Source organism: Triplophysa dalaica, chromosome 4 (assembly GCF_015846415.1).
Source record: "Triplophysa dalaica isolate WHDGS20190420 chromosome 4, ASM1584641v1, whole genome shotgun sequence".
In the NCBI taxonomy this organism is placed as follows: Eukaryota; Metazoa; Chordata; class Actinopteri; order Cypriniformes; family Nemacheilidae; genus Triplophysa; species Triplophysa dalaica.
Genome location: NC_079545.1, coordinates 10,818,952 through 10,832,005, shown reverse-complemented (window position 1 = coordinate 10,832,005; position 13,054 = coordinate 10,818,952). Strand labels below are relative to the sequence as shown.

The 13,054-nt window shown below is 36.7% G+C and overlaps 1 protein-coding gene across 1 annotated transcript in view; it reads right to left on the bottom strand.

The window, feature by feature from the left end:
* wscd2 (WSC domain containing 2) overlaps window positions 1-13,054 on the bottom strand; it is a 43,918-nt gene that overhangs the window by 10,896 nt on the left and 19,968 nt on the right. The window contains exons 2-4 of the mRNA XM_056746982.1: window positions 2,704-2,817; window positions 1,324-1,566; window positions 705-1,123 (exon numbers count right to left, since the gene is read on the bottom strand). Coding sequence (XP_056602960.1) covers window positions 705-1,095 — 391 coding nt within the window. The 5' untranslated portion in view covers window positions 1,096-1,123; window positions 1,324-1,566; window positions 2,704-2,817. The remainder of the gene's footprint in view (window positions 1-704; window positions 1,124-1,323; window positions 1,567-2,703; window positions 2,818-13,054) is intronic.

The following is a 13,054-nucleotide window of genomic DNA, read 5'->3' as shown; positions in this document are numbered from 1 at the left end:
GTGTGGCAATACGTCTCGGTCTTTGAAGTTTTAAGCTGAAGAATTGGAGTAGCCTTTTCCTGATTGAAAAAGTAAATAATGAAAGTGTGTGTTTGTGGTTCTGCTAAACCCTAAAGTGTGGGGACCAAATGTAAGATAGTAAATTAAGTAAATTAGTAAATAAGGGTTTAGCAGAACGACATACACACACACACATTCATTATTTACTTTTTCAATCAGGAAAAGGCTACTCCAATTCTTCAGCTTAAAACTTCAAAGACCGAGACATATTCCCACACCACGTCGAGTCAACAACCAAGCTGAATTGTTCTGTAATGATCACGGAAAGCCATTCAATTTGTAACAATCAGTCTGTTTATGTATCTTGAAGTTTTTCTTTAACACACTCAGTTTTCATTCCCTATTCTGTACTTGTGTTCTCAGAATTAGAACTGCACTTTGGTTTGCGTCGTTAAAAGAAAACATTTCAGTTTTATCACATGTGTCGACCGTGTTAGTACCCTGCTGTGAAAAAAATAACATATATCTCATTATTTCCTTGTGGATGCTAATAACTAATGTTGTGTGCTGGTGTCCTCGCCAGTCTTTACCATGTATGGTTATAATGGTTCGTTACCGGTTTCCTAAATGGATTAACAAAAAATACATCAAGCTGACCAAAAAAATGCACTTAAACAGAAGTGTCAAGGTGAATAAGTTCCTACCTCTCCCATCATCCATCTCTTTGGTTGTTCTTCCTTTGGCTCCATGGTTCCAGCTGTTGGCATGATCTCCTCGCCCTGCCCACTCTGGTGCATCCTGCACCCCATTTTCCTTCATCCAAGGTGGCCCGAATCTCCGGGGGACTCTCTGTGTCTCCTTAAACACCCTCCCTATGATTCCCAAACCATCAGAGGTAGGACTTGCAACACCTGCTCCGCCTTCAGATATAACTGGGTCACGGCCGCTCCCAGAGCCGCTGGTGGAAGAATCGCTGGAGAAGCCCGAGTGAAGAAAAACAAGGCTGCCAGCGGTGAGGTAGAGGATGATGAAGGAGAAAAAGCGTACCGGCTTGCGGCGGAAATATCGATGGATCTTCAGCAGAGGTCTGGCCATGACGGGCTCTCCAGCCACACGCACTGGCCTTCGATGTTACATAGAAACATGTAAAATGAGAGACAGCAATGTCCTTGTAAAACGTTGTTTTTTTGTACAATAAGATTCTTTAAATCCCTCAGAAGTATTCCTCAACGTTGAAACAATATATTTAAAACTTTACGCAGAACACTTGTTTTCAGCATTACTCCATCCATCTATTCAAAAGTCTAAAAACAATTTCCAGACCTCCTCTTCAGAAGTCTACAGAAATGTGTTGGGTTTCCAAGAAGCAGAGATGGAAGAGAGCGGTGCCATTGCAGAGGCCATGTTGAGAAAGACGAGTGGCAATGAAGAGTGAAAGATGATATTGCCGTGGCGATGCTTTCACTCCTGTTATCGGACTCTCGCTGTACCGAGGCCTTGTTTCCCACCAAGCTGTCTGTCAATCAAAAGCTGTGCTGATTCACTCCCGACCCACAGACCGTAAACCTAAAAATGACACAGATACTGAACAACAACAAAATACTCGGGCGGTTTCTAGGCAAAGAACAGCTCAGTTTTTGCTCAAAAGCAGGTGCTTTTATAAGAAACCTTCAAAACAGAGGTGCTATAAGTTCCATTTATGTGATAGCTCTGAGAAAGTTGATGGTCACTTTTCAATATATCTTTGTCTTTTGTCTTGTCACACAATGTACTCTACGATTCACCATTAAAACTAGAGTGTAGCAAAATTGTAACTTTGAATTATGTTGCAAATAAAAATATCTCAAATAAATAAGTTGCCAGGCAATGACTTGAATTAGCGAAAGCGTTTTCCTGGCATTTATCATTCAAGTTCCTGAGGTCTTAAAGATCATCAGAAACATTTTAGTCAAGCAAATTTTAAAAAGCTGGTCTCCTTCTGAAACCTTGTTTCTTCCTATTTCATGATTACATTTTTTTTGTCATAAATCATTATTATTTGTCATCCTTTATGTAGCAAATATCTAGCCAATCACAAGTATTAAAAAGTGCTTGCCAACATTGACAAGACATTAAGCTAGTTAATCATTTAGAAAGTTTTTTTGTCCATTTCCTAAAAAATGTGAATTTGGACATACAAGGTTCTGAAAGGACAATTCGATATATATCCTAAGATAAGCTTATTTCAGATGTTTCCCGCAGAAAAACAAATTTACAGTTTTTCTTGTTGCAATCACAACCATTGTTGATTCGTGCTCGATCTAATTTCAAGACAAATTCTCTAAAAACAAATCATATCTTTCATTATTTTTCAAGTCAAGTTATTTATTTGATATTATGTTTAGAAATGTTGAAAGGTGGATGTAAAGAAATATTTAAAGAAAAACAAACCGATGCTGAAAAATACAGAAAAGTATAGGCTAGTTCAATGAAAAAGTTCATGTTTGAACCAAAATGAATTGAAAATAGTCTATTTCCCCACTATCAAAGACCCCAGTGTCCACAGTGGGCAAATACATTCGGTGGAGTGTTTAAACCAAGACTCGTAATCAGTCTTCTTCTGTGGGTAATGGAATTTTCCGCAACTACAGAGTGTGCGTGAGTGTGCATGTGAAAGAAAGTGTGTGTGTGTTTGGGCATACAAGCACCCAATGTCACCGTTACCTGACCCCTGGACTTCCACCTGCCGCAGTCAGAGCGGAGTCGGCTGATGTTATCGAGACAACATTCTACACCCGCAGCACACAGAGCTCATTCAGTGCAGATATAGCTCAACACCTATGAAGAAGGCAAGACAGTAGAGAAGAAAAATAATAAAAATTAATGTTGAATGCCAGTGTGTCAAAGATTTTATTTGCAAGCTCTTTTATTTGCTCTAGACGCATGTTTTATAACTTTGTAGAACCAAGCCTTTCAAATGTGCTTGTAAATCTGCAAGTGTGGCCAAAAGAGTTTTCTCATGGTACAAGTTATTGGCTTTTTGGAGACATGTTGGCGTCTGTTTGTTTGACTTAATAACGTAAAAGCCAAATCCCAATTCCAGATGTAGATGCGAAAGGCTGTTGGATAAACATTTCAAACCCCAAAAACGACAATAAAAATTGGATTAAACAAAAAATCTCCAGTGTTTGAATCTTTGTGCCATCTAGTGGTGAGGTCGTGAATTGCAACCAACGGCTCGCTCCAACCCTCCATTTCGAAGCACTATCTATGGTGACTGACACAGGACTAAAATGCCATCACGTTTTTGCCGAAGGAGATAGCAAATTTACGAAACGTGTTCTGTCGAGCAGTTTGTCCGTTTAGGCCTCCTGTAGAAACAACATGGCAAATTCCATGCAGGAAGAATTTGCCTTGGTAGATAAAAATAGGCCATTCTAAGGTAATAAAAACATAATGTTTCATTATGTAAGGTCTATTATATTGCATTTTTCTGTCAATAGAACCTCCCAAAAATTTGCTCTACAATTTAAATATTTTGCATCATCGGTTATGTAATTTTGATATATACATTTAAAATCTAATGCAATAAAATTTAAGACGTTAAATGTTTTATATTATATGTCCCATTGGGCCCATAATACTGTATATGCTTTTTCCTTATTTTTGCATGTATGTACTGTAACTATACGAGGTATTTATTCAACAGCCTGAGGCAGATAAACACATATATAGCAGTGGTTAACTAAAGCTGGTTTAATTTAACCACAATTTATACTGCTTTCAGACCAGTTAATTTAATTCGGATGACATCAGTTATATACTCCTTTAGTTAGACAGACTGGGACATTTTTTCCCCTAAAAACACAAAATAAACCTATGAATATTCAGTAAGAGAAAATTATGAGCAAAACATGTCAGAATTCATCTTGGCTGCTTCAGATGAGGGTAGTAACCTCAGGTTATGTTCCACAGGACTTTCCATAAATAAATATTCCATTACTGCTGGAGAGGGCAAAACCACTGAGCATTAGCACACAGTGCGACAGAGTGCTATTACAGAGTCTCCCTGCATATGCTCTATTGTAAATAAAAAATGCCACAGCTTCTGTGAGACCACCTGGCACCTACACTTTCACAAACCAAAGTCCTTATGAATATTTTCACTTCCAGCATCACCCGATAAGGACATGTGATGAGGAGTTAAGTTTTGAACTTGATGTCACATGCTAAACTGACTGTACATATCTGGTTCAAATACAGTTCACCCAAAAATGAAAATTCGGCTACCATTGACTACCAAAGTAGGAACAATTTCTTTGTACATTTCATAGATCTGTTGAACACAAAAGAAGATATCTTGAAGAATGTGAAGCAAACAGTTCTGGGACACTTTTGACTGCATTGTACTTTTTTCTAATATGGTAGTAAATAGTGGTCAAGAGCTGTTTGGTTACAACCATTATTCCAAAAATCTTTCTCTTTGTTCATCAGAGAAAAGAAATGTATACAGATTTGGAATAACTGGAGGGTGAGTAAATGATGACATCATTTTTATTTTTGGGTGAACTGTCACTTTAATAAGACAAATATTGACCAAAAAAATAATATTTTCCTATTGTGCCTAAATACAAATGTTTCCCATCATAAATTATTTAAGTGATACTCTCCACATAGATACTCTCTGGTTTGACTCCAGTCAGGGTTCCTTAAAGTCGGCTTTCCTAAAAAACAGCTGTCAACATGTTGCCAAAAGAGATGCGGTTCTCCAACAATGTAAGGAAGTTCATTTAAACCTTTATTTCTGTTGCATTTATGATTTTCCATTGATATTTATGAGGTAGATCACATTTCTTAGTGAGCTGGAAGAGATGCACAGATCAAAGAAAAACCTTTTCAGAAATTTATATTAATACTGCGCCGACCTGTGGATTTAATCACAATTTTTCATTCTGATTATTAATATTTTTTTAGGATTTGCATCCATTGCAATGCAATGGCAAAACTGGCAGTGACACAGATCACGAAATGTTTACATTTCACAGGATTGACAGTAGGTAATTGTTGAATTGGTAAATTCAACAACCAAGCACTGTCTTCACAAAAAGCACAAGGAAGAGTTAAACACAAATGACAGATCAATATTTGGGAGATGTATTTTTTTAGGTTGTATTACACACAGTGTTTGGTAAGTTAATCTGTAAAAGTTATTAATTATTAGTTACTAATTACATATTCAATACTGTAATTAGATTACTGTACAAATGACTCTCTCCAAAAATGATTTAATTACTTATTACATCCCACATAAACCTTGATTTGAACTGATTCAGAGATAAACATGAAACTTCTTATTTATATCATTCAAATAAATAATAAATAACAACATAAATGATTCTTATTGACTGAACAAAGTATACAAACGTGAGAATGATACATTAAAGCATACATTTTAAATTTAGACTTGTAATTTTGATTTCATTTCCACTATTGAATATATTACACAGTATTTAGTTCAATTACATCAGAAGTAACTGTAATTAAATTACAGAAAAATAAGAGTAATGCCTTACCAAACTTTTTCTAAGGAAAAGTAATTAAATAACAGTAACTGAGTACTTAGTTACTTGTTACACCCAACACTGATTACAGTCAATCTTCATTTCTATGTGCTGGAAAATCTTTACCAAAAAGATTTCCCAGTCCCCGCCAATTTACGTGCCAGACCGCATGTAGTGTGTAAAGACTGACAGCACCACCTTCCACATAAATAGTGCCATGACCCCTGAACCACAGGGGCACTTCTTTCTTACTCTCTCTCCTGTTCCACCTCCTGTTTTCTTTGGAAGACTAGAAGGTGAATAAAAGATTTTAAATTTTTGTTTAAAACTACCTTTAACATCCGGACTGCTTCAACATAACCTGTTTTGGCAATAAAGTCGGCCTCACCAAGGCAGACATTTTAATTAGAGACATGTCTGATCTCTTAGCATGTGTCCGTTACTGGCTCGATGCCTAACTGGAATTAATTGCTAATGTGCCGCCTCAAACAATTTCTCAGTGAGAATCTGCAGGGATTTCCTCTCCTCAATATGATCCTGCTGTCTGGGTTTATAAGACACTTAAGGCCATTTTCTTGAGTAAAGCAGGTGAGTTGTGGAGTGGATTAGAGGAGACCTCTTTGAGATCTTGGTTTCTCTGACTCAAAACACTCGTATATACACTGAATCTTTCCCCAGGAGCTTATATGGGCAAAGAGAGCAGAGATGGGGTCTGTAAGCTACTGTAGCTGTCAACTTAAAAATAACAACACTCATACTCCGTGTATCTGGTTTGGTTTCCATTGCATAGGTTACACATTTTTGGGGGGGATATGTCTCCTATTGTTGCAGCAGATTGACTAAACGCTTTAGATTTTTCAGATTGCATTCCACAGATAGCCTAAATGAAATTATGAAATGGCAAGAATACATCGCAGGGAATAACGATATTGCTGATGCAAAATAAGTTTCTGAGAAGAGACAGGACATACAGGCGAAGAGAAAAATAACAAGAAACAACATTTAACAGGATCATTCTTCAAAATAAGACAATACCAGCTTTGAGAACACCTAATTTGTCCTTTGTTCTCTATCGTAGTGAAACTGAACAACTCTTTCATAAAATCTCTAACCCCAGAATCAGCTAATCATAGAATCACTTTTCTACATGTTCTACACAAAAAAAACAATCAGTACTATAAGAAGCTTAAACAGAGGGATTGGAGAGAAGTGCCTCATTGTAATCTTCATAATATTACACAGTCCATTACCCTCAATCCTCACGCTTTTATTCATTTGGGAAGGTAGAAAGAGAGATTGAGAGAGAGAACAAAATAAATTGAATAATCTCATCACATGTGCGCTGCACAATACCCCTGATATTGTGCATGATATTCTGCTTGTATAGCAGCATATTTGGGCATGCTTATGTTTTCTCACTTGTCCTTAAAGGGAGTTGTCTCTGAATATTAATATGACATGGGAGAAAATGTTTAAAAATAATAAGGACACACACCTTCACAGAACAAATAATGGCAAACTACTATGAACACTTCAATTATTTTTAAAGGGGTCATATGACACCACTAAAAGGAATATTATCGTTTGTTTGAGATGAAATGAAATGTGTATACACAATTTTTAACAAAGCTTTGAAAAGCGAGGTGTGCTATGATTGGCCAGTCTGCCAGTGCTTAGTTATTGGTTGAATACTGCAAGCGTGTAACGGAATATTAACGCATCTTACAATATTTGGAATATCAGGTTCCAAAGCAATTGTACTGACATGTATCCCCACCTTACTTGCGTATACATTTGGGCGGTCTTCGTCAACTCATACCACGAACTGTGGTTACACGAGGCGTTTCAGGCAGGTCTGTGTGAGCCTTCGCTTTTATATAGAATGCATCCTTTTTCCCACACTTTCATTTTTACAATTTTACATGTCTAATACATGCATGGACAACTTATAACACACCAAAGACACAGAAAAACACATATTCGCGTCATATGACCTCTTTAAGAGACATGAAACTCTGTACACATGTGTAACCCATGCTCTCTGCAGAACAAATAAGGATGATGCTCATTGAGCTGATAAGAAATAACAAAAGCTGATCTGTAATAGCCAGTGCAACAGGAGTAAAAATCATCTCTTTTAAAGGACTTTATTGTCAGTCTGTACAAAATTGAGTCGTGCCTCTGTGAGAGCTTAAACTCTGAGGACAAAGCACTCTATTCAGCAAATACAGTCACTGCGCTCTTTTTATATGTCTGCTATTTGCTGTTTTCATTCCAATGCTTTTGACGTTTCTCAAGTATTCAGATTCCTAGTCTAAAGTTAACTAAATAATTAAGAACTCTTGCTGGGTACAATGCACCATTGTATATTCAGATGGCACATATTATGTCCAAGAAACCGAAGTAATGTCATTCAATTGGCTTGCACAATTTGAAATACTGGCACAGTATTTATCAATTAGATATTATTTATTAGCATGATCTTGCTCGTTCTATAAACACCATGCACTGTGCTGTGTTTTACCTTTTCTGTTTTTCCTGTTTGCCCCTGTAAAGCTGCTTTGGAACAATGCACATTGTGAAACTTGAATTGCATTGAATATGCTCATTTATACATTTACTATGATGAAAGATTTTTCTACCGACATGAGATTTCATTTTGTCTCTGGCTCACTTTAGTTGAAAATCAAAACAGAATAACTTGTCCAATGTTAGCTATAACAACAAACAGATGAATCTGCTGGATAAATTGTTACCAACAACGAACAGCATTACTGTCTTAAAGTTGCTATTTGTAACTACTTTCTGACCTCTGGTTGTTACACAATTAAGTTTGATTTCATATCTGTCCAAAAATGTATAAGGTGAGATGCACAATCCACAATGCACATGATAGATACAAAAAGTATATTTAAAAGTATACAAAATTACTTGAACGAGTTAAGTTAGCGAATAATTGTAGTTCATTGCATGTTTCTCTATTTAAAGGTCCAGTGTATGAAATTCAGCGGCATCTATCAGTGAGGCTGACACAGGAATAAGATGTGTGACGCTTTTTTGCCGAAGGAGATAACGTATTTGCGAAACGCGTTATGTCTCGGGCTACTGTAAAAAAAACATGTCAGATTCCATGCAAAGGGACCCACAGTGTATGTAAATAGAAATAGGTCATTTTAAGTTAATAAAACATAACGCTTCATTATGTACGGCTCTAAACACATAGTTATATATATTATATTGCGTTTTGTCAATAGATTCTCCAAAAAACAACACACAGCAGCTTTAAAGCACAAACAACTAGCAAAAGCTAGACCTAAAAAATAACTGACCTGAAATACTCCATTTCAATCAGAATGATGAGTAAGGCCGTGGCCATTGAACTGATTAGATATTTAGTTTTTACTCTTATTAAACCACATATCATTTATTGAAGCATTGCATGAAGGTTTTATGATGATTGCTTTGTTTTTTGAACCAAACTCATATTCCTATAATTCCTAAATGAAATTGGCTACTTGAGCAAACATTGCTTTCATTACCGAGATCGTGGCAAACAGAATATGTTTATTAAATATGGACATCAAGAGATAAGCCAAACAGTTAACCCAAGACACATGCTACTCCATCTCGGTTTCCTGTGTCACCTTTGGCCAACAGCGCCATTAATTAACTTCCAGTAACAGTCTGTTTTTCCACACTGTAGTCAAGCCGGAAGAATGCTTTACTGATCCTGCAAGGAGTGTGGCTCTCCCTTCCTGGACACTGCTTCCAAATCCCAGCGATGTTCCTTTTCTCTACCTCCAACATATGAACTCTTGCACACAAAATAGACCTGCTGCATTGCTGATGTTAAACAAAACCTCACTAAAGAATAATTATGAAAATTTGACTCCGTGATCTTTTGACATTGAATTCTCATGTCCCGGAGACGATGACATATCTAAAGAAAATCAAAGAGCAAAGATTAAAAAGCACATGCACATACCCGGCCTCTTCAATCTGCCATATGCTGACCTCTGCATACCAGTCAGAGAAGGGGGGTGTTGGGGGGCAGCGATTATATTTTCTTTGTGATGCTGGCCACAGAATGGATTGTCTTATCTGGATGTCAGTCAAACCTCCACCCACAGATTCTTGACTTTACACAATGCCAATACGATCCGCAGCTGCCTTCAGTTGTACAATTGTACAAGTGTACAATAGGTTCAACTCAAAATGATGCTTTTAAATGAATCCTAATCCTGATACATATTTAAAGATACATGCTCCTTTATTATCCTAAATGTCACCTTGCTCACTTTAGGCCTGTTATACACCTCCATTTTCAGTCCCGTGGGTATTGAGATTGCTTATATTGAAAAGAATCTAATATACCAGATGTTCCAAAGTGGAAAGTCAAAAATGATTTGTTAACTTTAGCTATTTGAGATGTTATCACAAATAAACACTGAGCTAAGGATAACTGCTCAAGTCATAAAACAGTTTGTTTTCTTCTGGATCAATTTCAATTGGCATCATTTCAACATTGAGCATCTAAAACAGATTTACTGTTATTTCCTTGGTCTAAACTTTAAAACTGTTCTGTCATTTTCACAAAGTTTTAGAATTGAATTTCATGGTAATATATGAATGAGTATAAAAATGTTGTAGGTTTAAACTTGAACTTAGCTACATTACTTAAAAATGTCAAATGTTGTCCTACAGTATCATCGCATGAATTCATCACCAATTTTCCACAGTTTCCACTGCAACGCAGCTTTCTCACGCTCCTTACATAAGGTCTGAATGTCTTATAAGATTATTTATATTTTTTTCACCTCCCACTTAAAGTATTTCCATGCCCGTTTTCTTTTTCCATTGAAGATAAGAATACATTGAAAAATTCAACAAATAAAGGTTCTTAAACAACTTTTTCATTGTGTGTGGTTTCATGAGGAACCAGTATCTAAAAATGGTTGCTTTAAAAAAAATCAATTTGTGTTCTGTTAAGTTCAACACATTAATGTGTGTCCTGGCAGAGCCAGGGGGGGGTCCAGGGTGGCACTGAACACCCCTGACAGTCAATTGGCCATCCAATTGAGTTCCACTCCAAAATTTGATTCGCTACTTATGTTGATTGACGTATTGACAACCACATTAACAGTGGTTTTGGGGGAAAAAACGACATCAAGGTGAACAAACTGCCCTCCTAATTCAAAATAAAAGGGCCTCTGCATTATAAAAACTAAGTACGACAGTCGCAATCAGTCGATGACATATTTACATTTTGCTCCACTTCAGCTTTGAGCATTACAGCCAATCACAGTTCATTGAATGAATATACTGGCCAATCAGAGGCGTTTAGACGATTCTCCGGTTGAAGAGTTGTGTTGAAGTGCACCATGCTCACAAAGTTGATCATAAACAACCCCATACTGATACGACATAAAAAAGAGGTTCATCAAGTGGAGTTTTCAGACTCTTTCATATATAACCCAGTGGTGTAGTCTACGTGATATGTAGCAATATGCTGTATACCTACTAGAAAAGATCGAGAATTGGAACCTGGTGGTTACTCTACAACAAATGCCAATACACATGTTTTGCATTGTACTTTTTTACAATCAGAAGGCTCTAATTAAGGCTGGGCAATACATATTGTGCTTCACGCTAATTAAACATGTCTAAATCGATTCTGAAACCGATTAAAAATGTATGCATAGCTCTTACGTGAACTACGCCTCTGTGATCAGTAGGAGGTACTGGTCGATTTAAAATCACTACGAGATTGAGATTATAACGTACATTTGAAAAAGCAACACTCGTCAAACATCATCACTATAAATATACTTTATTATCATGAAAAACACCAGAAAAGGTTTGAAGAACAGCAATAAAATATGACCACTGGCATTTCCTGCAATGAAATGTTCTTCTTCTGCTTCCCATATTCAGAATTTCTGCGCAAGAACGCCCTCTGGCTTTCAGATGTGGCGGCATTTAACCGTAAGTAGTGAGAAACTGAGAGCATAAGAATCACAAGATATAAATCCCAGCCCTAGCTCTAATAAAACATTTTTTTAATGGATTTTAATAGCCTGGTCTCTGTTTTAACCTAGAATAATGCATTAATGTGTTACATAAATTTTCATAAAAAAGAAGTTACATTTTTAAGGCTTCAGTCACTTTTGACTGCGCAGGAGCCAGGTGTGACGCCTAAACGAAGAGTCCCAGAGGGTTAAAGACACTTCTGGTGCTGCTTTGTTTCTGTTTGAATTAAACTAGTTATCAAGGTTAAACTATGTTTTCAACATCTTTATCATTTATATTTACTAATCTTTTTCATCTAAATACATTGAAAATTACATTAATCTCATTACATTGCGCTCATTGTTTTCTATAGGCTACAAATTTACACATTTAATTGTCTCAGATTGAGAAGTAAATTATCACTTGTACCTCTAATTAGCAATCCTTGGATTTATTTATGATAATTCGATGTCAGTTCAGGGTTAAACACTAAATTGATCAGATTTCACTCCTGTTGTGACGTAAATGCAGCATCTTATTATAATATTACCGCCCCTTAATCTACACAATTCCACCCATGGCACTGCCGCTGTTGTGTTTTCACAAGCGACAGCGGTGTACTTGGCTAAAGTTTGTGAACAACACGCAATGTAGTCGCTGCACAGAGTCCTGACCTCGGAAGAGACAGGAGTGGATTTATTAAATTTTTTGTGGAAATTCCTCTAAAACCATAAATTAAAACCTGCTTGTTTACGCGAATCACTTCAAGCTGGAGTGCTTTATGAACCTGGGACAGTACAGGCAGGATTAGCTTCAAAGTTGTTCCTTAAGTGAACGAGACAAAGCTGCCGATGTAAGTAATATTTATCAACAGTCTCAATTGACCTACATGTAGCGTATATATATGAGGATAACGTTAGCATATGATAGCAAAGAGAGCTAAGTCATTCACGGGCTAAATAGAACATTCAAAGCCAGTGTTAAATCTATATTTATATGTTATTTGGCAAATGGGCACTTGGAGTTTAGATGAATGTATGTATTAGATGTACATTATGTGTGTTAATATGTTTAGCTGCGGCAAGCTGTTTGTTTTGCTAATGAACAGGGGCGAACACTGCTGATAGCTTCGTTTTAAACGTCTCAAATCATTCGTCCTTAGGCTGAAAAAACTGTCACAACATACTTGTTAAGCTCTCACGTTGTATGTAACGTTATAACTTGTCACACACAATGTGAGCGCATTACTGTTTGCTGTGACAGATTTTTTTGTCTCGGGACGAAATATTTTAGACGTTTGAAACAAAACTAATCACAGAGGTGTTCAGGAAACATCATTTAGCTAAACCATTGCCATGGCAGTTCTACATGTTTGTTGACACTCCAGACAGAAGGGGGTGTAGGGTGTGCTGTAACTCATTATCATTTAAAGAGACCTGCACCAAAACATTGCTTGCTGTGAGCATAGCAAAACGGTTTTGTTTACACAGCCATTGAGTGTTTTT